General features: G+C 74.6%; 1 protein-coding gene across 1 annotated transcript in view; it reads left to right on the top strand.

Moving 5' to 3' along the window:
- The window catches only part of APBB1 (amyloid beta precursor protein binding family B member 1), a 100,762-nt gene extending 74,196 nt beyond the window's left edge, over window positions 1-26,566 (top strand). The window contains 11 exon segments of the mRNA XM_089775846.1: window positions 5,488-5,573; window positions 6,127-6,181; window positions 8,174-8,310; window positions 8,448-8,505; window positions 8,507-8,574; window positions 11,013-11,127; window positions 15,320-15,404; window positions 19,513-19,596; window positions 20,984-21,099; window positions 25,982-26,158; window positions 26,292-26,566. Of these exon segments, the coding sequence (XP_089631972.1) occupies window positions 5,488-5,573; window positions 6,127-6,181; window positions 8,174-8,310; window positions 8,448-8,505; window positions 8,507-8,574; window positions 11,013-11,127; window positions 15,320-15,404; window positions 19,513-19,596; window positions 20,984-21,099; window positions 25,982-26,158; window positions 26,292-26,456 (1,146 nt within the window). The 3' untranslated portion in view covers window positions 26,457-26,566.
- The last annotated feature ends 78 nt before the right edge of the window (window positions 26,567-26,644 follow it).

Below are 26,644 nucleotides of genomic sequence, written 5' to 3'. Positions count from 1 at the left end.
CTCGCCACCCCTCCCAGCTTGGTAATTTCTAATCTAGACCCTGCATGCCTGTGTTGTTTGCTTTGTCATTTGAACTAGCTTCTACTTTTTCTATGATTACGATTTGATTTGTAAATCATGCAAGATCTCCTCATTCAGCCAGGGCGGCCTATTGCCTTACTTTCTAGCTTTCCGACGCAGCGGAATAGCTGCTTTTGGGCCCTTAACAACGTCCCTTTGAAAAACTGCCAAGTCTCCTCAGTTGTTTTTCCCTTCAGTCTTGCTTCCCACGGGACTTTACCTACCAGCTCTCTGAGCTCACCAGAATCTGCCTTCCTGAAATCCACTGGCTCATTTCCTGACTGTAAGGAATGGTAGAAGGACGTCATGTGTCCAGCCCCAGGTCACTTTGGGTATGTCTACACTAGAAAGTTAGTTCGAACTAACGGACGTTAGTTCGAACTAACTTTCCTATGCGCTACACTAGCGCTTCGCTAGTTCGAATTTGAATCGAACTAGCGGAGCGCTTAGTTCGAACTAGGTAAACCTCATTTTACGAGGACTAACGCCTAGTTCGAACTAGCTAGTTCGAACTAAGGGCTGTGTAGCCCTTTAGTTCGAACTAGTGGGAGGCTAGCCCTCCCCAGGTTTCCCTGGTGGCCACTCTGGCCAACACCAGGGAAACTCTATGCCCCCCTCCCGGCCCCGGACCCCTTAAAGGGGCACGGGCTGGCTACGGTGCCCGTGCCAGGTGCAAGCCTGCCAGCACCCAGCTAGCAGACCCTGCACCTGGCACGGCACAGAGCCACCCACCCGATGCCCCCCAGCCCACCCCCTCTTGCCGGGACCAGGCTGGCGGCTCCCGGGAGCTTGCCCTGGACCGCAAGAGGCGGGCACCTTCCTGGGCTAGTGCGGACATCGTGGACCTCGTCCACGATCTCCGCACTAGGCACAGGAAAGCGGCCGTCTAGGGCAGGAGAGCTGCCAGCCTGGCCACCCAGGACCAGGTGTGCATGAAAATCAAGGGGGTCCACTGAGACCCCCGACCCTGAGCCCTGAGCTTACAATGGCCGTCCTGGGTCAGACCAAAGGTCCATCTAGCCCAGTAGCCTGTCTGCCGACAGCGGCCAACCCTAGGGACCCTGGAGGGGATGGACCGAAGACAATGACCAAGCCATTTGTCTCGTGCCATCCCTCTCCAGCCTTCCACAAACTTTGGGCAGGGACACCACTCCTACCCTCTGGCTAATAGGACTCCATGGACCCAACCTCCATCACTTGATCTCACTTCCCTTTCAACTCTGTTCTAGTTGTAGCCTTCACAGCCTCCTGCAGCAAGGAGTTCCACAGGTTAACTATTTGCTTTGTCAAGAAGAACAACTTTCTCTTACTAGTTTCAAGCCTGCTACCCAGTCCTTTCCTTTGGTGTCCTCTAGTCCTTCTTTATGGGAACTCATGAAGAACTTTTCTGAATGCACCCTCTCCACCCAACCCCTGCTTTTAGAGACCTCTATCCTGTCCCCCCTCCGTCTCCTCTTTTCTAAGATGAACAGTCCCAGTCTCTGTAGCCTCTCTTCATCTGGGACCTGTTCCCAACCCCTGATCATGTTAGTTGCCCTCCCCTCTCCCAGCCTTTCTCTTCCCCTCTCCCACCTCCTTTTCCCAGTCTCCCCCAGTTTTTTTCAATAAAGACAGAGTCAATGTTGGAAGAAACGTTATCTTTATTTTGTACATCAATAAGAAGGGGGGCTAGGGAAGGGCAAGTGGAAGGAGGTGAGGGAGGAATGGGGTACGAGCCCCCGATGGGGAGGACTGGGCTGGCTCTGCGGGCTTCTGGGGGTGGAAGCTCTCCTGCAGCCCCCCAATTACTCCCTCTCCCCAGATGGCAGCCTGCGGCAAGTGCAGCCGGGCTGATGGCCGAGTGGTGTGATGTGCCCAGTGTGGGCACTCAGGGCACTCCAAGCCAGAACTTCTTTGCAAGCGGGGCACCCCTTAGAACTGTGTGTCCGGGGTGGGGGTCGGGACCCTTTAAGCGCAGCCCTCGGCTAGCCTGAGACAGTATCTCCATGCTCTAAGTCCTCCTTTTATGCCCTGCCGGCACTGCTTCCGGCCATCATTAAGCCCTGTTCAGAGTCCACTCAATGTGGACTTACTAGTTCGAACTAGCAAAACGCTAGTTCGAACTAGTTTTTAGTTCTAGATGCGTTAGTTCGAACTAGCTTAGTTCGAATTAACTAATTCGAACTAAGTTAGTTCGAACTAGCGCTGTAGTGTAGACGTACCCTTTCACCCAAGCTGCCTTCCACTTTCAGATTCTCAACCAGTTCCTCCCTGTTTGTTAAAATCAAACCGAGAACAGCTTCCCCCGGAGCTTTCTTAACCTTGTGAAATAAAAAGTTGTGTCCAATGCAGCCCAAGAGCTTACTGGATGGTCTGTGCCCCGCTGGGTTAGTTTCCCAACATACGTCTGGGTAGGGGAATCCCTCCATCCCACCGGATCCTGCCCCTTGGATGATTTTGTTGTTTAAAAAAAGCCTCCCCCACCTCTTCCGTCTGCGTAGCTGGGCTGTCGTTACCAGCGCTGCCCAATCCTCTGGGGGGCTCACTTGGTCGAGCGACTCTTCTGGGGCCGGGGGAGGGTCGCAGGTCTGCCCGGTGCTGCTTGTGCTCTCACCTGGAGCCGAATTCTCCCTGCTGCCAGTTCCCCTCCCACTGGAGCGCTCCTGCAGGAACAGGCTCCTCCGGGCGGGTTCTTCCCAGACACTCCCCCCCGCCGGAGCACGCCTGGGAGGGGAGGGGAGGCAGTGTCTGGCAGGGCTGTGGCAATGAGGGTCCCCAGGCAGGATGTAGGGGTGCAAGACCCTGCCCCCCCATCCAGAGGAGACTTCCAGCCGGCAGGGAGCCCAGGGGGCTGTTGGGTCCCGGGACACAGTGTAGCACAGACGGGGCAGCCCAACTCGGGGAGAGGGGCCCAGAGTCAGGCCCTGCCCCCTGCCTGCACGCCCAGCAGCCCAGGCCCATGTCATGCTTCCGGGAAGCACAGGGGCTCTTCCTCGGGGAAAGGCAGCGCGCCGCGGGGACTGAGAATACAGGAGAACAGTGAGCATCTGCTTCAGAGACGAGCCCGCGCACGCACACGCACAGGCACATGCACACGCATGCACACGTGCATGCACACGCACAGGCACACGCACACGCATACACACGCGCATGCACACGCACACACGCATGCGCACATGTGCACACACACACGCATGCGCACACACAGGCATACGCACACCTGCATACACACACACGCGCGCATGCGCACATGCACACACGCATGCGCACACACAGGCACACGCACACCTGCATACACACACGCACACACACACACACATGCGCATGCGCACATGCCCACACACACACACGTGCACACACGCACACACACACACATGCGCACACGCACACACACACACGTGCACTCACACCCACGCACACAAAGCGGTGTGTTGCTTAAAGAGCCCAGCCTGTCGCTGACATTCCCCCACCGGCCCGGCGAGTTCGGTGCGGGGGGGGAGGGGGCCGGGGCCGGACCGAGGCGCCGATGTGGAGGAGACGAGTCGGGGGATGGGTGCAAGGCGCCCGTCTTTGACAGGACTTTTCTCCCACCCACCCGGCTCCGTGCCCGCGTCGCTGGGGGCGTTCTGTCCTCGGCCAGCGCCTGGCGGGGCCTCCTGCCCCGGGCTGGGCCGGCTGCCCTGTTCGTAAGGGCGCTGGCTCGGCGCCCCCAGGCCGGCCACGTCCCCCGGCCCTCTGAGGTGCCCGGCCCCTCCCCTCTTGCCCCTCTGGACTCTGAACTGCTGGGCTGCAAGTTGTTCTCCCTCCAGCCCCTCACGTTCCCCCCAGGAACCCCACCCCCACTCCACACGGGGGGGGGGGCTCACACTTTCAGTGCATTTTCTGCACAACCAGTCCCTGTGGCAATGGCTCCTGGGAGCTGCGTGACCGTGCCCGTCTGCTGCTGGTCTCTGTTCTGCCTTGGCACGGGTGTGGGGCGGGGGGTGTCTGCCCTGCGCTGGGAGGTGTGACCCCCACCGACGCGCCCACACCCTGCGGTGCGGTGTCAGACCCTGGCTGGGCGCGGGGGGGTGTCTGCCCTGCGCTGGGAGGTGTGACCCCCACCGACGCGCCCACACGCTGCGGTGCGGTGTCACACCCTGGCTGGGCACGGGGGGGGGTGTCTGCCCTGCCCCGGGGTGCCCTGCGCCGGGAGGTGTGACCCCCACCGACGCGCCCACACGCTGCGGTGCGGTGTCAGACCCTGGCTGGGCACGGGGGGGGGTGTCTGCCCTGCCCCGGGGTGCCCTGCGCCGGGAGGTGTGACCCCCACCGACGCGCCCACACCCTGCGGTGCGGTGTCACACCCTGGCTGGGCGCGGGGGGGTGTCTGCCCTGCCCTGGGGTGCCCTGCGCCGGGAGGTGTGACCCCCACCGACGCGCCCACACCCTGCGGTGCGGTGTCACACCCTGGCTGGGCGCGGGGGGTGTCTGCCCTGCCCCAGGGTGCCCTGTGCCGGGAGGTGTGACCCCCACCAACGCGCCCACACCCTGCGGTGCGGTGTCACACCCTGGCTGGGCGCGGGGGGGTGTCTGCCCTGCCCTGGGGTGCCCTGCGCCGGGAGGTGTGACCCCCACCGACGCGCCCACACCCTGCGGTGCGGTGTCACACCCTGGCTGGGCGCGGGAGACCCCCACTGGCCCCTGCCTGTGAGCGCGGCCCAGCGGGGCTGCCTAGGTCACCTAGACGAAGACCCACCGGTCAGACGAGTGGGGCAGCCAGGGGACTGGGGAAGTGAGTGTTGAGGGGGGCAGTCTGGGCTGGGGCCGTGAGGGACACAGACTGAGGTTGCTGGGGGTGATGGGCCTCAGCCAAGGGGTCTGAATCCTGTGAGCGCCCCACGTCTGTGCGGGGCTGTTCTGGGCACTCAATAGCCCCTGTCTGCCCTGTGGGCCGGGGGGTCTGTTCTGGCTGCTCGGGGGTGCAGGGTCGGGGGCCCCGACGCGCCGTCACAATCGGATACAGACAGGCAGACGGCCGGGCCTAGGAGTCTCCCTCCCGCTCACCAGCGAGGGGCAGAGTTAAGGCTGTTTAACATTTACTCTCACCCCCCATTAAGCACGTTACATAGAACATTGTAAAACTCTGGTCTCCCCCCCGTCCCCCGCCCAGCCAGGCCCCTCCTCCGGCCTTTCTCCGACTTCCCAGGCACAAGGGGCCTCCTGGACTCCAGCTGCAAAGGGCCTCGGCCAGCGTGCACGTGGGGGGGGGCTGTCACCGAAAGTCCCGCCCTAGCCAGGGACAGGAGCAGGGAAACTGAGGCACGCACCGGGCTTGCGTCAGGACGGTAGTGCTCACGGCCCAGTGCAGAGGGAGCAGAGCGTCACTCCAGGGCCCAGGCGGGGAACCGGGGGAAGTTTCCTGGTGGGACGCCGGGCAGCCTGACGAGCTGTGACTCCCTGTCCCAGGATGGCCCGGCGGAGCGGGGGTCCCCGGCGTTTGGGCAGCCGGACGCGGAGCAGCCAGGCCTGCAGCTGGCACCACTGAGCCTCAGGTGAGCAGGGGGCTGCGGGGAGCCGGGCCAGGGGAGCTGGGAGCCAGGAGCCAGCCTGTGGCATCCCTGTGGGGCCTCTTCTGCAGCCCCCTTGGGGGACGGCAGCCCTGAGGCAGGACCACCGGGGGGCAGAGCAAAGCCCAGGGCCACCCAGGGGCCAGGAGCCAGATGGGGGCAGGGGCCGGCCGGCGCCGTGAGGCAGGGCGGGGGCCAGGGAAGGGCCGAGGGTCAGGGGGGCAGGATGGGCGCCGGGGGGGGCAGGGTGGGGGCCAGGGAAGGGCCGAGGGTCAGGGGGGCAGGGCGGGCGCCAGGGGCCAGGGGGCAGGGCAGGGGCAGGGGCCGGGGGGGGTTGGGGGGCGCAGAGGGGGCCGGGCGGGGGCAGGGAGGGCCGGGGGGGCAGGGCGGGCGCAAGGGGCCGGGGGGGGCAGGGCAGGGGCAGGGACCGGGGGGGCCAGGGGGGTGGGGGGGGGCCGGTGGGGGGCAGGGCAGGGGCAGGGACCTGGGGGGCGGGGGGGCGGGGGGGCAGGGCTCACCAGCCCCTCATGTTCCCCAGGGCACCCAAGCCAGAGGAGCAGACGCCGCCCGTGGCCCCCCCCCCGGGCTCCCAGGTACGGTTGCCGGGATACGGTTGCCGGGATACGGTCGTCATGGCGGCTGGAGCTGCAGGTTGCTGGGATCCCGACATCGGTGCCCAGGGGAGGGTGGGGCTCTGCCAGGATGTGGGGCGCTTGTGGGGGCTGGACCAGGTGGGGGCCTGGGATGGGGGGCCAGGAGAGGGGCCAGGTTGGGCTGGGGGGCCAGATGAGGATCTGGGCAGGAGGGCCATGCCAGGCAGGGGGCCGGGCAGGGCAGGGGGGGGCCGGGCAGGGCGGGGGCCGGGCAGGGCTGGGGGGCCGGGCGGGGGCCGGGCCGGGCTGGGGGGCCAGGTGCAGGGCCGGGTAGGACTGGGGGGCCGGGCTGGGGGGCTGGGCGGGGGCCGGGCTGGGGGGCCAGATGAGGATCTGGGCAGGAGGGCCATGCCAGGCAGGTGGCCGGGCCGGGCTGGGGGCCGGGCCGGGCTGGGGGGCCAGGTGCAGGGCTGGGTAGGACTCGGGGGCCGGGGTGGGGGGCCAGGCCGGGCCGGGGGGCCGGGCCGGGCTGGGGGGCCAGGCGGGGGCCGGGCCGGGCTGGGCTGGGGGGCCAGGTGCAGGGCCGGGTAGGGCAGGGGGGCCAGGCGGGGGCCGGGCCGGGCTGGGGGCCAGGGCGGGGGGCCGGGCCGGGCCGGGGGCCAGGCGGGGGGCCGGGCCGGGCTGGGGACCAGGCGGGGGGCCGGGCTGGGGGGCCAGGCAGGGGGGCCGGGCCGGGCTGGGGGGCCAGGCGGGGGGGCCAGGTCGGGCTGGGGGGCGAGGCGGGGGGCCGGGCCGGGCTGGGGGTCCAGGCGGGCGGCCGGGCCGGGCTGGGGGGCCAGGTGCAGGGACAGGTGAGGACTGGGGGGCCGGGTGGGGGGCCGAGCCGGGCTGGGGGCCGGGGCGGGGGGCTGGGCTGGGGGGCCAGATGAGGATCTGGGCAGGAGGGCCATGCCAGGCAAGGGGCTGGGCCGGGCTGGGGGGCCAGGTGGGGGGCCAGGCGGGCTGGGGGCCAGGGGGGGGCCAGGCCGGGCTGGGGGGCCAGGTGCAGGGCCGGGTAGGACTCGGGGGCTTGGTGGGGGGCCAGGCCGGGCTGGGGGCCGGGCGGAGCCGGGCCGGGCTGGGGGGCCAAGCGGGGGGCCGAGCCGGGCTGGGCTGGGGGGCCAGGTGCAGGGCCGGGTGGGGCTGGGGGGCCAGGGCGGGGGCCGGGCGGGGGGCCGGGAGGGGGCCGGGGCGGGGGGCGGGCGGGGGGCCGGGCGGGGGGCTGGGAGGGGGGGCCAGGCGGGGGGCCGGGCAGGGGGCCTGGGCCGGGCTGGGGGGCCAGGTGGGGGCCAGGCAGGGCTGGGGGGCCAGGCGGGGCTGGGAGGGGGCCAGGCGGGGGGCCGGGCCGGGCTGGGGAGCCAGGTGGGGGGGCCGGGCCGGGCTGGGGGGCCAGGCGGGGGCCGGGCCGGGCTGGGGGCCAGGGCGGGGGGCCGGGCCTGGGCTGGGCTGGGGGGCCAGGGGCAGGGCCGGGTAGGGCAGGGGGGCCAGGCGGGGGGGCGGGCCGGGCTGGGGAGCCAGGCGGGGGGGCCGGGCCGGGCTGGGGGGCCAGGCGGGGGGGCCGGGTCGGGCTGGGGAGCCAGGTGGGGGGGCCGGGCCGGGCTGGGGGGCCAGGCGGGGGGCCGGGTCGGGCTGGGGGGCCAGGCGGGGCCGGGCCGGGCTGGGGGACCAGGCGGGGGCTGGGCGGGGGGCCGGGCTGGGGGGCCAGGCAGGGGGCCGGGCCGGGCCGGGGGGCCAGGCGGGGGGGCCGGGCCGGGCTGGGCTGGGGGGCCAGGTGCAGGGCCGGGTAGGGCAGGGGGGCCAGGGCAGGGGGGCCAGGCGGGGGGCCGGGCTGGGGGGCCAGGCAGGGGGGCCGGGCCGGGCGGGGGACAGGCGGGGGGCCGGGCGGGGGCCGGGCTGGGGGGCCAGGCAGGGGGGCCGGGCCGGGCGGGGGCCCACGTTCTGCGCTCTCCCCAGAGCTTCGCCGTGCGGTCGCTGGGCTGGCTGGCGCTGAGCGAGGGGGACCTGGCGCCAGACAAGAGCAGTGCGGCCGTGAACACCTGCATCCGCCAGCTGGCCGGCAGTGGGGCTGCCCCCCAGGGGCGTCGGGGGAGGTGAGCCGGGGCAGCCGGGGCTGGGGAGGGAGCTGGGGCTGGGCCCCTGGGCCCCCGGATGATTAAATGCTGGAAAGAGGGTCCCTGGGGCCCCGGGCAGCCCCCCCCCCCGCCCCACTGACCCTGCTCTCCCCCAGGGCCGCCCTGCGGCTGCTCCTGGAGCACCAGACGCTGCAGCTGGCGGATGCGGCGGAGGGGGAGGCTGCTGCACGCGCAGCCCGTGGCCGGCATCCGCGTGTGGGGGGTCGGCCGGGACGACGGCAGGTAGGGGCGGGCCCAGCGCAGAACGCGGGGGCGGCGGGCACAGCCGGGGAGGGGCCGCCCCGGGGAAGAGAGAGCGATAGGGCACTGCCCCCGCGCCCTGCCCCCCCGTCCCCCCCTGCCCCCCTGCCCCCGCGCCGCCCCTGCCCCCGCGCCCCGCCCCCCGTCCCCCCTGCCCCCTGCCCCCGCGCCCTGCCCCCCCGTCCCCCCCTGCCCCCGCGCCGCCCTCCTGCCCCGCCCCCGCCCCGTCTCCCTGCCCCCGCGCCGCCCCCGCCCCCGCGCCCTGCCCCCCGTACCCCCTGCCCCCTGCCCCCGCGCCGCCCTCCTGCCCCCGCGCCCCGCCCCCCCTACCCCCCTGCCCCCCTGCCCCCGTGCCGCCCCCTCCCCGCCCCCCTGCCCCGTCTCCTGCCCCCGCGCCCCCCTGGCCCCCCGCCGCCCCCCTGCCCCCCCTGCCCCCACGCCGCCCCCTGCCCCGTCTCCCTGCCCCCGCACCGCCCCCCGCCCCCCTGCCCCCGCCCCCGCGCCACCCTCCTGCCCTGCCTCCCTGCCCCCCATCTGCCGGCCTGCCCCTCGCCCCCGTCCGCCCGCCCCCCGCCCCCATCTCCCTGCCCCGTCTGCCGTCTGCCTGCCCCCCGCCCCGTCTCCCTGCCCCCGCCTGCCGTCTGCCTGCCCCCCGCCTGCCGTCTGCCTGCCCCCCGCCCTGTCTGCCTGCCCCCCCGCCCCGTCTGCTGCCCCCGTCTGCCGTCTGCCTGCCCCCCGCCCCATCTCCCTGCCCCCCGTCTGCCGTCTGCCTGCCCCCCGCCCCGTCTCCCTGCCCCCGCCTGCCGTCTGCCTGCCCCCCGCCCTGTCTGCCTGCCCCCCGCCCCGTCTGCCTGCCCCCCGTCTGCCGTCTGCCTGCCCCCCGCCCCATCTCCCTGCCCCCCGTCTGCCGTCTGCCTGCCCCCCGCCCCGTCTCCCTGCCCCCGTCTGCCGTCTGCCTGCCCCCCGCCCCATCTCCCTGCCCCCCGTCTGCCGTCTGCCTGCCCCCCGCCCCGTCTCCCTGCCCCCATCTGCCGTCTGCCTGCCCCTCGCCCCGTCTCCCTGCCCCCGCCTGCCGTCTGCCTGCCCCTCGCCCCGTCTCCCCCTGCCCCCCGTCTGCCGTCTCCCTGCCCCCCGTCTGCCGTCTGCCTGCCCCCCACCCCGTCTCCCTGCCCCCATCTGCCGTCTGCCTGCCCCTCGCCCTGTCTCCCTGCCCCCGTCTGCCGTCTGCCTGCCCCTCGCCCCGTCTCCCTGCCCCCGCTGCCGTCTCTCTGCCCCGCCCCATCTCCCTGCCCCCCGTCTGCCGTCTGCCTGCCCCTCGCCCCGTCTCCCTGCCCCCGTCTGCCGTCTGCCTGCCCCTCGCCCCGTCTCCCTGCCCCTGTCTGCCGTCTGCCTGCCCACCGCCCCGTCTCCCTGCCCCCGTCTGCCGTCTCCCTGCCCCCCGTCTGCCGTCTGCCTGCCCCCCGCCCCATCTCCCTGCCCCCGTCTGCCGTCTGCCTGCCCCCCGCCCCGTCTCCCTGCCCCCCGTCTGCCGTCTCCCTGCCCCCCGCCCCATCTCCCTGCCCCCCGTCTGCCGTCTGCCTGCCCCCCGCCCCATCTCCCTGCCCCCGTCTGCCGTCTGTCTGCCCCCCGCCCCGTCTCCCTGCCCCCGTCTGCCGTCTGCCTGCCCCTCGCCCCGTCTCCCTGCCCCCCGTCTGCCGTCTCCCTGCCCCCACCCCGCCCTGCCTGCCCCCCGCCTGCCTGTCACCCCCAGACAGAAGAGCACAGGACAGTCGGAATCCCCCGCCACAGGGCAGCAGCACAGTCCCCCTACGTCACAGCTGCCCGCCTGTCACCCCAAGTGCCATGGCCCCGCCCGCCCACGGTCCGACACCCCAGGGCCAGGTGTGGCGGCTCGGCGGGTCCCCCGATCTGCAGCAAGAAGAGAGTCCGCCGGCTCTCTCTCCTCCCGGACACAGCCCGGCACAGACGGGAGGTTACGGGACTCAGGGCCCGGATGCCCCAGACCCCCGGGTTAGGGGCCCATCACCCCCGCCCCTCAGCTTCCTCCATGTTTCCCCCAGCAGCTCCCCTGCCCGCCCTCAGCCTGGCGCTTTGCCTGCCTGACTCATGGCAGCCGCCCTGCTGGCAGGGCTACAGCTACCGGCCAGTAGGGGTCAGTGGTGGCCCAGAGGGGGTGGCCGCCCCACGGCATTGCACCTGGGACCTGTTGGGCTTTGTCGCCCCCTGGCGCTGCCCTCAGGCGCTGCAGCCAGTCGATCTGCGGGGGCCGGGCCCCAGCTGCCAACGGCCCAGGCCCCTGGCCAGGTGCAGGGGAGGATGCTGCAGGGCTCGGCTCTGCGGGGGGTACCAGCCCCCCAGGCTCAGGAAGGGGGCAGGACGCCCCCCAGGCTGGGAGCTCTGAGCCTCGCCTCTCCCCACAGGGACTTTGCCTACGTGGCCCGGGACCCGCTGACGCAGAAGCTGAAATGCCACGTCTTCCGTTGCGAGACACCGGCCACGGGCATCGCCACCTGCCTGCAGGCCCTGTGCGCCCAGGTGAGACCCCCACCCCGCCCCAGGCCCCGTGCGCCCAGGTGAGACCCCCACCCCGCCCCAGGCCCCGTGCGCCCAGGTGAGACCCCCACCCCGCCCCAGGCCCTGTGCGCCCAGGTGAGACCCCCGACCCGCCCCAGGCCCCGTGCGCCCGGGTGAGACCCCCACCCCGCCCCAGGCCCCGTGCGCCCAGGTGAGCCCCCCACCCCGCCCCAGGCCCCGTGCGCCCAGGTGAGACCCCCACCCCGCCCCAGGCCCTGTGCGCCCAGGTGAGACCCCCACCCCGCCCCAGGCCCTGTGCGCCCAGGTGAGACCCCCACCCCGCCCCAGGCCCTGTGCGCCCAGGTGAGACCCCCACCCCGCCCCAGGCCCTGTGCGCCCAGGTGAGACCCCCACCCCGCCCCAGGCCCCGTGCGCCCAGGTGAGACCCCCGACCCGCCCCAGGCCCCGTGCGCCCAGGTGAGACCCCCACCCCGCCCCAGGCCCCTGAGCCCAGGTGAGACCCCCGACCCGCCCCAGGCCCTGTGCGCCCAGGTGAGACCCCCGACCCGCCCCAGGCCCTGTGCGCCCAGGTGAGACCCCCACCCCTCCCCAGGCCCCGTGCGCCCGGGTGAGACCCCCACCCCAGGCCCCGTGCGCCCAGGTGAGACCCCCGCCCCGCCCCAGGCCCCGTGCGCCCAGGTGAGACCCCCGCCCCGCCCCAGGCCCCTGCAGCCCAGGTGAGACCCCCACCCCGCCCCAGGCCCCGTGCGCCCGGGTGAGACCCCCACCCCGCCCCAGGCCCCGTGCGCCCGGGTGAGACCCCCACCCCAGGCCCCGTGCGCCCAGGTGAGACCCCCGCCCCGCCCCAGGCCCCGTGCGCCCAGGTGAGACCCCCACCCCGCCCCACGCCCCCAGCCCAGGTGAGACCCCCACCCCGCCCCAGGCCCCGTGCGCCCAGGTGAGACCCCCGACCCGCCCCAGGCCCCGTGCGCCCAGGTGAGACCCCCGACCCGCCCCAGGCCCCGTGCGCCCAGGTGAGACCCCCGCCCCGCCCCAGGCCCCGTGCGCCCAGGTGAGACCCCCGACCCAGGCCCCTGCGCCCAGGTGAGACCCCCACCCCGCCCCAGGCCCCGTGCGCCCAGGTGAGACTCCCGACCCGCCCCAGGCCCCGTGCGCCCAGGTGAGACCCCCGCCCCGCCCCAGGCCCTGTGTGCCCAGGTGAGACCCCCGACCCGCCCCAGGCCCCGTGCGCCCAGGTGAGACCCCCGACCCGTCCCAGGCCCTGTGTGCCCAGGTGAGACCCCCGACCCGCCCCAGGCCCCGTGCGCCCGGGTGAGACCCCCCACCCGCCCCAGGCCCCGTGCGCCCAGGTGAGACCCCCGACCCGTCCCAGGCCCCGTGCGCCCAGGTGAGACCCCCACCCCGCCCCAGGCCCCGTGCGCCCAGGTGAGACCCCCACCGGCCCCAGGCCCCGTGCGCCCAGGTGAGACCCCCGACCCGCCCCAGGCCCCGTGCGCCCAGGTGAGACCCCCACCCCGCCCCAGGCCCCGTGCGCCCAGGTGAGACCCCCGCCCCGGCCCAGGCCCCGTGCGCCCAGGTGAGACCCCCGCCCCGCCCCAGGCCCCGTGCGCCCAGGTGAGACCCCCGCCCCGCCCCAGGCCCCGCGCGCCCAGGTGAGACCCCCGCCCCGCCCCAGGCCCCGTGCGCCCAGGTGAGACCCCCGCCCCGCCCCAGGCCCCGTGCGCCCAGGTGAGACCCCCGCCCCCCCCCAGGCCCCGTGCGCCCAGCTGAGACCCCCGACCCGCCCCAGGCCCCGTGCGCCCAGGTGAGACCCCCGACCCGCCCCAGGCCCCGTGCGCCCAGGTGAGACCCCCGACCCGCCCCAGGCCCCGTGCGCCCGGGTGAGACCCCCGACCCGCCCCAGGCCCCGTGCGCCCGGGTGAGACCCCCGACCCGCCCCAGGCCCCGTGCGCCCGGGTGAGACCCCCGACCCGCCCCAGGCCCCGTGCGCCCGGGTGAGACCCCGACCCGCCCCAGGCCCCGTGCGCCCGGGTGAGACCCCCGACCCGCCCCAGGCCCCGTGCCCCCGGGTGAGACCCCCGACCCGCCCCAGGCCCCGTGCCCCCGGGTGAGACCCCCGACCCGCCCCAGGCCCCGTGCGTCCAGGTGAGACCCCCGACCCGCCCCAGGCCCCGGGCGCCCAGGTGAGACCCCCCACCCGCCCCAGGCCCCGTGCGCCCAGGTGAGACCCCCACCCCGCCCCAGGCCCCGTGCGCCCAGGTGAGACCCCCGACCCGCCCCAGGCCCCGTGCACCCGGGTGAGACCCCCGACCCGCCCCAGGCCCCGTGCGCCCAGGTGAGACCCCCACCCCAGGCCCCGTGCACCCGGGTGAGACCCCCGACCCGCCCCAGGCCCCGTGCGCCCGGGTGAGACCCCCGACCCGCCCCAGGCCCCGTGCGCCCAGGTGAGACCCCCGACCCGCCCCAGACCCCGTGCGCCCGGGTGAGACCCCCACCCCGCCCCAGGCCCCGTGCGCCCGGGTGAGACCCCCGCCCCGCCCGCGGCCCCGTGCGCCCAGGTGAGACCCCCGCCCCGCCCGCAGGCCCCGTGCGCCCAGGTGAGACCCCCGCCCGCCCCAGGCCCCGTGCGCCCAGGTGAGACCCCCGCCCCGCCCCAGGCCCCGTGCGCCCAGGTGAGACCCCCGCCCCGCCCCAGGCCCCGTGCGCCCAGGTGAGACCCCCGCCCCGCCCCAGGCCCCGTGCGCCCAGGTGAGACCCCCGACCCGCCCCAGGCCCCGTGCGCCCAGGTGAGACCCCCACCCCGCCCCAGGCCCCGTGCGCCCAGGTGAGACCCCCGACCCGCCCCAGGCCCCGTGCGCCCGGGTGAGACCCCCGACCCGCCCCAGGCCCCGTGCGCCCGGGTGAGACCCCCGACCCGCCCCAGGCCCCGTGCCCCCGGGTGAGACCCCCGACCCGCCCCAGGCCCCGTGCCCCCGGGTGAGACCCCCGACCCGCCCCAGGCCCCGTGCCCCGGGTGAGACCCCCGACCCGCCCCAGGCCCCGTGCCCCCAGGTGAGACCCCCGACCCGCCCCAGGCCCCGTGCGCCCAGGTGAGACCCCCGACCCGCCCCCAGGCCCCGTGCGCCCAGGTGAGACCCCCACCCCGCCCCAGGCCCCGTGCACCCAGGTGAGACCCCCGACCCGCCCCAGGCCCCGTGCACCCGGGTGAGACCCCCGACCCGCCCCAGGCCCCGTGCGCCCAGGTGAGACCCCCACCCCAGGCCCCGTGCACCCGGGTGAGACCCCCGACCCGCCCCAGGCCCCGTGCGCCCGGGTGAGACCCCCGACCCGCCCCAGGCCCCGTGCGCCCAGGTGAGACCCCCGACCCGCCCCAGGCCCCGTGCGCCCAGGTGAGACCCCCGGCCCGCCCCGCAGGCCCCGCGCGCCCAGGTGAGACCCCCGACCCGCCCCCAGGCCCCGTGCGCCCGGGTGAGACCCCCGACCCGCCCGCGGCCCCGGGCGCCCGGGTGAGACCCCCGACCCGCCCGCAGGCCCCGTGCGCCCGGGTGAGACCCCCGACCCGCCCCAGGCCCCGTGCGCCCGGGTGAGACCCCCGACCCGCCCCAGGCCCCGTGCGCCCAGGTGAGACCCCCGACCCGCCCACAGGCCCCGTGCGCCCGGGTGAGACCCCCGACCCGCCCACAGGCCCCGTGCGCCCAGGTGAGACCCCCCACCCGCCCCAGGCCCCGTGCGCCCAGGTGAGACCCCCGACCCGCCCCAGGCCCCGTGCGCCCGGGTGAGACCCCCGACCCGCCCCCAGGCCCCGTGCGCCCGGGTGAGACCCCCGACCCGCCCCCAGGCCCCGCGCGCCCAGGTGAGACCCCCGACCCGCCCCAGGCCCCGCGCGCCCAGGTGAGACCCCCGACCCAGACCCGCATGCAGGCCCAGTGACCCACGGAGAGACCCCCCAACCCGACCCAGCACCACTCTCTGCCGACCCCAGTCCCTGGCACCCCCACACGTGGTCTGTCCCCACCCCTGGCCGCCCTGCGCAACCGAGCCCCCACAGTGGCCAGTGCAGGCTGAACTGGAGTCTTTTGAGGACAGATCCCAGCGCCCGCCAGCCTCGGGGGCCCTGCCCGTCCGGGTGGGGGGCAGCGCCTGGGGAGGGGCCATAGGGGCTCACCCCACGGTGTGCGGCCGGGGTCCCTAGGTTCTGGCGCAGCGACGGAGCACCCGGGCCCTGGCCAGCAGCCCAGCGACGGAGCACGGCAAGATGGTGGAGATCCCCTTCCAAGGTAGGGCCGGAGGGCGAGGGCAGCGGTGGGCGGGGCTGCCGGGGGGGGTCATGGGTGGTGAGGGGTGGGGGTTTGGGGCAGCGGAGGGGGTGGAGGGCCGGGGGGGTCGCAGGGCAGTGAGGGGTGGGGTTTGAGGCAGCGAGGGGTGGGGCTTTGGGGCAGCGGAGGGGGGTGAGGGCGGGGGGGTCGCGGGGTAGTGAGGGGTGGGGCTTTGGGGCAGCGGAGGGGGGAGGCCGGGGGGGGGGGTCGCGGGGCAGTGAGGGGTGGGGGTTTGAGGCAGCGAGGGGTGGGGCTTTGGGGCAGCGGAGGGGGGTGAGGGCAGGGGGGTCGCGGGGTAGTGAGGGGTGGGGCTTTGGGGCAGCGGAGGGGGGTGAGGCCGGGGGGGGTCGCGGGGCAGTGAGGGGTGGGGGTTTGAGGCAGCGAGGGGTGGGGCTTTGGGGCAGCGGAGGGGGTGAGGGCAGGGGGGTCGCGGGGAGGGAGGGGTGGGGCTTGGGGCAGCGGGAGGGGTGGGGGTTTGGGGCAGCGGAGGGGGTGAGGCCGGGGGGGTCACGGGGCAGGAGGGGTGGGGCCTTGGGGCAGCAGAGGGGGGTGAGGCCGGGGGGTCGCGGAGTAGTGAGGGGTGGGGCTTTGGGGCAGCAGAGGGGGTGAGGCCAGGGGGGGGTTGCGGGGCAGTGAGGGGTGGGGTTTTGGGGCAGTGAGGGGTGGGGCTTTGAGGCAGCGAGGGGTGGGGGTTTGGGGCAGCAGAGGGGGTGAGGCCGGGGGAGCCACGGGACAGTGAGGGGTGGGGCTTTGGGGCAGCGGAGGGGGTGAGGGGCGGGGTGGGTCGCGGGGCAGTGAGGGGTGGGGCTTTGGGGAACGAGGGGTGGGGGCTTGGGGGCAGCAGAGGAGGGTGAGGCCAGGGGGGCTGGGGGCAGTGAGGGGTGGGGTTTTGGGCCAGTGAGGGGTGGGGCTTTGAGGCAGCGAGGGGTGGGGGTTTGGGGCAGCAGAGGGGGTGAGGGCCGGGGGAGCCACGGGACAGTGAGGGGTGGGGCTTTGGGGCAGCGGAGGGGGCAGGGCGGTGGGTCGCGGGGCAGTGAGGGGTGGGGCTTTGGGGAACGAGGGGTGGGGTTTGGGGCGGGGCAGAGGAGGGTGAGGCCAGGGGGTTGCGGGGCAGTGAGGGGTGGGGCTTTCGGGCAGTGAGGGGTGGGGATTTGGGGCAGCGGAGGAGGGTGAGGCGGGGGGGGGGTCACGGGGCAGGAGAGGTGGGGCTTTGGGGCAGTGAGGGGTGGGGGCTGGGGCAGCAGAGGGGGTGAGGTCAGGGGGCTGGCGGGGCAGTGAGGAGTGGGGGCTGGTGGGGCAGCGGGAGGGGGTGAGGCCGGGGAGCCGCGGGACAGTGAGGGGTGGGGCTTTGGGGCAGCGGAGGGGTGAGGGCGGGGGGGGTCGCGGGGCAGTGAGGGGTGGGCCTTTGGGGCAGCGAGGGGTGGGGGTTTGGGGCAGCAGAGGGGGTGAGGCCAGGGGGGTTGCGGGGCAGTGAGGGGTGGGGTTTTGGGGCAGTGAGGGGTGGGGGCTTGGGGCAGCAATGGGGGTGAGGCCGGGGAGCCGCGGGACAGTGAGGGGTGGGGCTTTGGGGCAGCGGAGGGGGGTGAGGCCCGGGGGGGTCGCGGGGCAGTGAGGGGTGGGGCTTTGGAGCAGCGAGTGGGGGTTTGGGGCAGCAGAGGGGGGTGAGGTCAGGGGGGGTTGCGGGGCAGTGAGGGGTGGGGGTTTGGGGCAGCGGAGGGGGGTGAGGCCGGGAGGGTGGGGCTTTGGGGTGCAGCAGGGGTGGGGGCTTGGGGCAGCAGAGGGGGTGAGGCCGGGGGGGCCGCGGGGCAGTGAGGGGTGGGGGTTTGGACAGCGGAGGAGGGTGAAGCGGGGGGGCTGCGGGGCAGTGAGGGGTGGGGATTTGGGGCAGCGGGAGGGGGATGAGGCATGGGGGTCGCGGGGCAGTGAGGGGTGGGAGTTTGGGGCAGCAGTGGGGGGTGAGGCCGGGGGGGTCATGGGGCAGTGAGGGGTGGGGCTTTGGGGCAGCAGAGGGGGTGAGGCGGGGGGGGGGGGGGTCGCGGGGCAGTGAGGGGTGGGGCTTTGGGGCAGCGGAGGGGATGAGGCATGGGGGTCGCGGGGCAGTGAGGGGTGGGGGCAGCGGCGGGGGTGAGGCCGGGGGGGTCGCGGGGCAGTGAGGGGTGGGGGCAGCGGCGGGGGTGAGGCCGGGGGGTCGCGGGGCAGTGAGGGGTGGGGGCAGCGGCGGGGGTGAGGCCGGGGGGGTCGCGGGGCAGTGAGGGGGGTGGGGGCAGCGGCGGGGGTGAGGCCGGGGGGGTCGCGGGGCAGTGAGGGGTGGGGGCAGCGGAGGGGGGAGGCCGGGGGGGCGCGGGGCAGTGAGGGGTGGGGGCAGCGGAGGGGTGAGGCCGGGGGGGTCGCGGGGCAGTGAGGGTGGGGGCAGGGGCGGGGGTGAGGCCGGGGTCGCGGGGCAGTGAGGGGTGGGGGCAGCGGCGGGGGTGAGGCCGGGGGGGTCGCGGGGCAGTGAGGGGTGGGGGCAGCGGCGGGGGTGAGGCCGGGGGGGTCGCGGGGCAGTGAGGGGTGGGGGCAGCGGAGGGGTGAGGCCGGGGGGTCGCGGGGCAGTGAGGGGTGGGGGCAGCGGCGGGGGGTGAGGCCGGGGGGGTCGCGGGGCAGTGAGGGGTGGGAGTTTGGGGCAGCAGTGGGGGTGAGGCCGGGGGGGTCATGGGGCAGTGAGGGGTGGGGCTTTGGGGCAGCGGAGGGGGATGAGGCATGGGGGGGTCGCGGGGCAGTGAGGGGTGGGAGTTTGGGGCAGCAGTGGGGGGTGAGGGCGGGGGGGTTGCGGGGCAGTGAGGGGTGGGGCTTTGGGGCAGCAGAGGGGGTGACGCCGGGGGTGGTCGCGGGGCAGTGAGGGGTGGGGCTTTGGGGCAGCAGAGGGGGGTGACGCCTGGGGTGGTCGCGGGGCAGTGAGGGGTGGGGGCAGCGGCGGGGTGAGGCCGGGGGGGGTCGCGGGGCAGTGAGGGGTGGGGGCAGCGGCGGGGGTGAGGCCGGGGGGGTCGCGGGGCAGTGAGGGGTGGGGCTTTGGGGCAGCGGCGGGGGTGAGGCCGGGGGGGGGGGTCGCGGGGCAGTGAGGGGTGGGGGCAGGGAGGGGGGAGGCCAGGGGGTCGCGGGGCAGTGAGGGGTGGGGGCAGCGGCGGGGGTGAGGCCGGGGGGGTCGCGGGGCAGTGAGGGGTGGGGGCAGCGGCGGGGGTGAGGCCGGGGGGGGGTCGCGGGGCAGTGAGGGGTGGGGGCAGCGGCGGGGGATGAGGCCGGGGGGGTCGCGGGGCAGTGAGGGGTGGGGGCAGCGGCGGGGGTGACGCCGGGGGGGTCGCGGGGCAGTGAGGGGTGGGGGCAGCGGCGGGGGGAGGCCGGGGGTCGCGGGGCAGTGAGGGGTGGGGCGCGGCGGGGGTGAGGCCGGGGGGGTCGCGGGGCAGTGAGGGGTGGGGGCAGCGGCGGGGGGTGAGGCCGGGGGGTCGCGGGGCAGTGAGGGGTGGGGGCAGCGGCGGGGGATGAGGCCGGGGGGGTCGCGGGGCAGTGAGGGGTGGGGGCAGCGGCGGGGGTGAGGCCGGGGGGGTCGCGGGGCAGTGAGGGGTGGGGGCAGCGGCGGGGGTGAGGCCGGGGGGTCGCGGGGCAGTGAGGGGTGGGGGCAGCGGCGGGGGTGAGGCCGGGGGGTCCGGGGCAGGAGGGGTGGGGGCAGCGGCGGGGGTGAGGCCGGGGGGTCGCGGGGCAGTGAGGGGTGGGGGCAGCGGCGGGGCAGGCCGGGGGGGTCGCGGGGCAGTGAGGGGTGGGGGCAGCGGCGGGGGTGAGGCCGGGGGGGTCGCGGGGCAGTGAGGGGTGGGGGCAGCGGAGGGGTGAGGCCGGGGGGTCGCGGGGCAGTGAGGGGTGGGGGCAGCGGCGGGGGTGAGGCCGGGGGGTCGCGGGGCAAAGAGGGGTGGGGGCAGTGGCGGGGGTGAGGCCGGGGGTCGCGGGGCAGTGAGGGGTGGGGGCAGTGGCGGGGGGTGAGGCCGGGGGGTGTTTGGCTTTACCAGCCTGGACTCCAGGTGCCCCCGTCAACCCCCCGCAGTCGAGTTTCCAGCCCCCAAGACTGAGCTGGTGCAGAAGTTTGAGGTGTCCTACCTTGGCAGCGCGCCCGTCGCCCGGCCTGTGGGTACGGCCCCCCGCCCCCCGCCCCTCCTGGGGCTCTGCCCACCTGCCTGGTCCATGGGTATGGCCCCACCACAATTTCTGGCCCCCCCCGCCCTGCTCAGCCCCCCGCGGGTACAGCCCCACGGCCCCCCCGCGCCTTCTGCCCCCTTGGATTCCACCCACTCCTGCCGACACGGGGTAGTCCTTGGGCTCCAGCGCCGGAGAGCCCGACCCAGGGAGTGGGGGCCCGGCCCAGGGAGGGGGGCCCGGCCCAGGGAGGGGAGCCCGGCCCAGGGAGGGGGCCCCGGCCCAGGGAGGGGGGCCCGGCCCAGGGAGGGGGCCCCGGCCCAGGGAGGGAGCCCGGCCTAGGGAGGGGGGCCCGGCCTAGGGAGGGGGGCCCGGCCTAGGGAGGGGCGCCCGGCCCAGGGAGGGGGCCCGGCCCAGGGAGGGGGGCCCGGCCCAGGGAGGGGAGCCCGGCCCAGGGAGGGGGGCCCGGCCAGGGAGGGGCCCCGGCCCAGGGAGGGGCCCCGGCCCAGGAGGGGCCCCGGCCCAGGGAGGGGGCCCCGGCCCAGGGAGGGGGGCCCGGCCCAGGGAGGGGGCCCGGCCCAGGGAGGGGGCCCGGCCCAGGGAGGGGGGCCCGGCCCAGGGAGGGGAGCCCGGCCCAGGGAGGGGGGCCCGGCCCAGGGAGGGGGCCCGGCCCGGGGAGGGGAGCCCGGCCCAGGGAGGGGGCCCGGCCCAGGGAGGGGCCCCGGCCCAGGGAGTGGGGGCCCGGCCCAGGGAGGGGCCCCGGCCCAGGGAGGGGGCCCGGCCCAGGGGAGGGGCCCGGCCCAGGGAGGGGGGCCCGGCCCAGGGAGGGGAGCCCGGCCCAGGGAGGGGGCCCGGCCTAGGGAGGGGGGGCCCGGCCTAGGGAGGGGGCCCGGCCCAGGGAGGGGGGCCCGGCCCAGGGAGGGGCCCCGGCCCAGGGAGGGGGGCCCGGCCCAGGGAGGGGGGGCCCGGCCCAGGGAGGGGGGCCCGGCCTAGGGAGGGGAGCCCGGCCCAGGGAGGGGGGCCCGGCCTAGGGAGGGGGGCCCGGCCTAGGGAGGGGAGCCCGGCCCAGGGAGGGGGGCCCGGCCCAGGGAGGGGCGCCTGGCCCAGGGAGGGGCCCCGGCCCAGGGAGGGGCACCAGCCCAGGGAGGGGGGGCCCGGCCCAGGGAGGGGGGCCCGGCCCAGGGAGGGGGGCCCGGCCCAGGGAGGGGCGCCCGGCCCAGGGAGGGGGCCCGGCCCAGGGAGGGGCGCCCGGCCCAGGGAGGGGCGCCCGGCCCAGGGAGGGGGGCCCGGCCCAGGGAGGGGCGCCCGGCCCAGGGAGGGGGCTCGTGGGCTGGTCCCCACGTGGCTCTGCCTGATGCCCGCTGTGCTCGCTCACTCCCCAGGCGTCGACGTGATCCACGCAGCCCTGGACTCGGTGCTGGCGCCCACCAGCCGGGACCACTGGACCCCCAGCCACGTCCACGTGGCACCTGCCACGCTCAGCATCACCCACGCTCAGGTGAGAGCCGCCGTGGCAGGATCCTGGCTGAAGAACCCCTGGGTCAGGCTGTGGGGCCACGCAGCCCCACCTGCGCCTGCTGTCACCTCGTCCCCCTGCCCGACGGGGGCGCCGCCACCCACCACGTGCCTGAGGCTCTTCCTGCGCCACGCGTGGCCCCCCGGCTCCGCCTGGCCCCGCGCCCGGGGCTGTACGCAGGGCTAACCGCCATGTGCCCCCCGCGGCCTGCCTGGCTCCCGACTGCCCCCCCGGGGTACCCGCCGGTTACCTGGGCAACCGCACTCCACGACACCTGCCCCCCCCGGGTACCCGCAGGTTACCTGGGCAACCGCACTCCACCACACCCGCCCCCCGGGGTACCCGCAGGTTACCTGGGCAACCGCACTCCACGACACCCCCCCCCCCGGGATACCCGCAGGTTACCTGGGCAACCGCACTCCACAACACCCGCCCCCCCCCCCCCCCCGGGATACCCACAGGTTACCTGGGCAACCGCACTCCACAACACCCGCCCCCCCGGGATACCCACAGGTTACCTGGGCAACCGCACTCCACAACACCCGCCCCCCCGGGGTACCCGCAGGTTACCTGGGCAACCGCACTCCACAACACCCGCCCTCCCGGGATACCCGCAGGTTACCTGGGCAACCGCACTCCACAACACCCGCCCCCCGGGATACCCGCAGGTTACCTGGGCAACCGCCCTCCACGACACCCGCCCCCCCGGGATACCCGCAGGTTACCTGGGCAACCGCACTCCACAACACCCGCCCCCCGGGATACCCGCAGGTTACCTGGGCAACCGCACTCCACGACACCCGCCCCCCCCGGGGTACCCGCAGGTTACCTGGGCAACCGCACTCCACAACACCCGCCCCCCCGGGGTATCCGCAGGTTACCTGGGCAACCGCACTCCACGACACCCCCCCCCGGGGTACCCGCAGGTTACCTGGGCAACCGCACTCCACAACACCCGCCCTCCCGGGATACCCGCAGGTTACCTGGGCAACCGCACTCCACAACACCCGCCCCCCGGGATACCCGCAGGTTACCTGGGCAACCGCCCTCCACGACACCCGCCCCCCGGGATACCCGCAGGTTACCTGGGCAACCGCACTCCACGACACCCGCCCCCCGGGATACCCGCAGGTTACCTGGGCAACCGCACTCCACGACACCCGCCCCCCCTGGGGTACCCGCAGGTTACCTGGGCAACCGCACTCCACAACACCCGCCCCCCCCGGGTACCCGCAGGTTACCTGGGCAACCGCACTCCACGACACCCGCCCCCCGGGGTACCCGCAGGTTACCTGGGCAACCGCACTCCACAACGCCCAGCCTGACTCCCCCGCCCCATCTGAGGCCACCTCTGCCAGGGCCCTGCCGGCTGCCCAGATGCTGTTCCCGCCCCCCAGCCGTGGGCCCCCCGCTCGCCCTGGGGCTGCTCTGCTCCCCTGCCCTGCCCAAGGGGCGCCGCCGCTGACCCCTACCGGAGCCATTCCCCAAACTCAGCCGGGCCGGCTCCTCGTACAGCACGTCTGGGCCCCTGCGCCGGCACCAACCTGCATCCCGCCCCCCCAGCGTCCCAACAACCCCCCCAACCCCCGCCAGGCCCCATCCCCCCCACCAGTGTCCCAACCCCCCAACCCCCGCCAGGCCCCATTCCCCCCCCAGCGTCCCAACAACCCCCCCAACCCCCGCCAGGCCCCATCCCCCACCAGTGTCCCAACCCCCCCGCCAGGCCCCATCCCCCCACCAGTGTCCCAACAACCCCCAACCCCCACCAGGCCCCATCCCCCCCAGCGTCCCAACAACCCCCCCAACCCCCGCCAGGCCCCATCCCCCCACCAGTGTCCCAACCCCCCCGCCAGGCCCCATCCCCCCACCTCCTGTCCCAACCCCCAGCCCCCGCCAGGCCCCATCCCCCCAGCGTCCCAACAACCCCCCCAACCTCCGCCAGGCCCCATCCCCCCACCAGTGTCCCAACCCCCCACCAGTGTCCCAACCCCCGGCATCCCAACCACCCCCCGCCAGGCCCCATCCCCCCACCAGCATCCCAACCCCCCCCCCGGCATCCAACCACCCCCTGCCAGGCCCCATCCCCCCACCAGCATCCCAACCACCCCCTGCCAGGCCCCATCCCCCACCAGTGTTCCAACCCCCCGCATCCCAACCCCCTGCTGAGGCCCCATCCCCCCACCAGCATCCCAACCCCCCCCCATCCACCCACCCCCCGCCAGCCCCATCCCCCGCCAACATCCCAACCCCCGCTGCCAAGCCCCATCCCCCCACCAGTGTCCCAACCCCCCCCCCCCCAGGCCCCATCCCCCCCCAGCATCCCAACAAACGTAACCTCCCACCTGGTCCTAGCCCTCCCCTCCCCCCGCCAGGGCCAGGAGCCTGCTCAGCTTTGGCACCTCTTGGCTGTGACCTGGGGGCCACCCGCAGTCGGTCCCCCTGGATGGGGCCGTGGGGGAGCCACACGCCCCCAAAGGCCTGCGGAGCCGCGCGGCCAGTCGCCAGGAACCCGGCGCAGAGCAAAGGCCGCTAGCGCCACGAGCAGGGTCCCCCGGGGGTCTGGGCCCGGCTCTGCTCCCCAGACGGAGGCCGTGCCGTGTGTGTGTGTGTGGGGGGGTTCCTTGTGTGACTCTGCCCGCCAGACGGAGGCCGTGTGTGTGGGGGGGGGGTTTCCTCGTGTGACTCTGCTCCCCAGACGGAGGCCGTGCCGTGTGTGTGTGTGTGTGGGGGGGTTCCTCGTGTGACTCTGCTCCCCAGACGGAGGCCGTGCCGTGTGTGTGTGTGGGTGTGGGGGGGTTCCTTGTGTGACTCTGCTCGCCAGACGGAGGCCGTGTGTGTGTGTGGGGGGTTTCCTCGTGTGACTCTGCTCCCCAGACGGAGGCCGTGCCGTGTGTGTGTGTGGGGGGGGTTCCTCGTGTGACTCTGCTCCCCAGACGGAGGCCGTGCCGTGTGTGTGTGTGGGGGTTCCTTGTGTGACTCTGCTCGCCAGACGGAGGCCGTGTGTGTGGGGGGGGGGTTTCCTCGTGTGACTCTGCTCCCCAGACGGAGGCCGTGCCGTGTGTGTGTGTGTGTGGGGGGGGGTTCCTCGTGTGACTCTGCTCCCCAGACGGAGGCCGTGTGTGTGTGTGTGGGGGGGTTCCTCGTGTGACTCTGCTCCCCAGACGGAGGCCGTGCCGTGTGTGTGTGTGGGGGTTCCTTGTGTGACTCTGCTCGCCAGACGGAGGCCGTGTGTGGGGGGGGGGGGTTCCTCGTGTGACTCTGCTCCCCAGACGGAGGCCGTGTGTGTGTGTGTGTGGGGGGGTTCCTCGTGTGACTCTGCTCCCCAGACGGAGGCCGTGCCGTGTGTGTGTGTGTGGGGGGGGGTTCCTCGTGTGACTCTGCTCCCCAGACGGAGGCCGTGCCGTGTGTGTGTGTGTGGGGGGGGGTTCCTCGTGTGACTCTGCTCCCCAGACGGAGGCCGTGTGTGTGGGGGGGGGGGGTTCCTCGTGTGACTCTGCTCCCCAGACGGAGGCTGTGTGTGTGTGTGTGGGGGGGTTCCTCGTGTGACTCTGCTCCCCAGACGGAGGCCGTGTGTGTGTGTGTGGGGGGGTTCCTCGTGTGACTCTGCTCCCCAGACGGAGGCCGTGTGTGTGGGGGGGGGGTTCCTCGTGTGACTCTGCTCCCCAGACGGAGGCCGTGCCATGTGTGTGTGTGGGGGGTTTCCTCGTGTGACTCTGCTCCCCAGACGGAGGCCGTGCCGTGTGTGTGTGTGTGGGGGGGTTCCTCGTGTGACTCTGCTCCCCAGACGGAGGCTGTGTGTGTGTGTGGGGGGGGGTTCCTCGTGTGACTCTGCTCCCCAGACGGAGGCCGTGTGTGTGTGTGGGGGGGTTCCTCGTGTGACTCTGCTCCCCAGACGGAGGCCGTGTGTGTGTGTGGGGGGGGGTTCCTCGTGTGACTCTGCTCCCCAGACGGAGGCCGTGCCGTGTGTGTGTGTGTGGGGGGTTTCCTCGTGTGACTCTGCTCCCCAGATGGAGGCCGTGCCGTGTGTGTGTGGGGGGGGTTCCTCGTGTGACTCTGCTCCCCAGACGGAGGCCGTGCCGTGTGTGTGTGTGGGGGGGTTCCTCGTGTGACTCTGCTCCCCAGACGGAGGCCGTGCTGTGCGAGTGTGTGTGTGGGGGGGTTCCTCGTGTGACTCTGCTCCCCAGACGGAGGCCGTGCTGTGCGAGTGTGTGTGGGGGGTGGGGTTCCTCGTGTGACTCTGCTCCCCAGACGGAGGCCGTGCCGTGTGTGCGTGGGGGGGGGTTCCTCGTGTGACTCTGCTCCCCAGACGGAGGCCGTGCTGTGCGAGTGTGTGTGGGGGGGGGTTCCTCGTGTGACTCTGCTCCCCAGACGGAGGCGCGTGTGTGTGTGGGGGGGGGTTCCTCGTGTGACTCTGCTCCCCAGACGGAGGCTGTGTGTGTGTGTGGGGGGGGGTTCCTCGTCTGACTCTGCTCCCCAGACGGAGGCCGTGTGTGTGTGGGGGGGGTTCCTCGTGTGACTCTGCTCCCCAGACGGAGGCCGTGCTGTGCGAGTGTGTGTGGGGGGGGGTTCCTCGTCTGACTCTGCTCCCCAGACGGAGGCCGTGCCGTGTGTGTGGGGGGGGGGGCTGAGTGTGTGTGTGTGGGGGGGGGTCCTCGTGTGACTCTGCTCCCCAGACGGAGGCCGTGCTGTGCGAGTGTGTGTGTGGGGGGGGTTCCTCGTGTGACTCTGCTCCCCAGACGGAGGCCGTGCTGTGCGAGTGTGTGTGTGGGGGGGGTTCCTCGTCTGACTCTGCTCCCCAGACGGAGGCCGTGCTGTGCGAGTGTGTGTGTGTGGGGGGGGTTCCTCGTCTGACTCTGCTCCCCAGACGGAGGCCGTGCTGTGCGAGTGCCGGGTGCGGTTCCTCTCCTTCATGGGCGTGGGCCGGGACGTTCGCTCCTTCGCCTTCATCGTGGCCAGTGCCCCGGGGACCTTCCGCTGCCACATGCTCTGGTGCGAGCCCAACGCCGCGGGGCTGAGCGAGGCCGTTCAGGCTGCCTGCATGGTGAGCCCCCCCCGCCCCCTTCCCAGGCCTCCCCCAGGCCCTGCCCTGTGCGCTCCCCGGCCTGCAGGGGCCTTGCCCCCACCTCCGGGGGGTTCCTCGCTCTGCCCGGCTGCTAACCCCCCTCTCTCCCCAGCTGCGCTATCAGAAGTGCCTGGACGCCCGGCCCCAGGCCCCCAGCTCCTGCCTGCCGGCGCCGCCCGACTCCGTGGCCCGGCGCGTGGGCTGCACCGTCCGCAAGGGCGTCCAGAGCCTGCTGGGCAGCCTGAAAGCCAAGCGCCTGGGGGCACAGACGCCGTGAGCCGGCCCCCGGGGCGAGGGGCCCGGCCCCACAGGGAGCACCGGGCTGGGCTGTCTGCCGGCCGTGGGTAGTTGTACTAGCTCGTTAATAAACCGTCCTGCACCACCCTGGAGAGGGGCCGCGCCAGCCCACCCGCGCCGGGGCAAAGGGCAAGGACCCCCCGAGCAGCTCCCTCCCCCCCACCCGTC

This window comes from Pelodiscus sinensis, chromosome 1, assembly GCF_052426305.1.
Source record: "Pelodiscus sinensis isolate ZL-2025 chromosome 1, ASM5242630v1, whole genome shotgun sequence".
Taxonomy (NCBI): domain Eukaryota; kingdom Metazoa; phylum Chordata; order Testudines; family Trionychidae; genus Pelodiscus; species Pelodiscus sinensis.
This window is presented reverse-complemented; position numbering and strand designations above follow the sequence as displayed.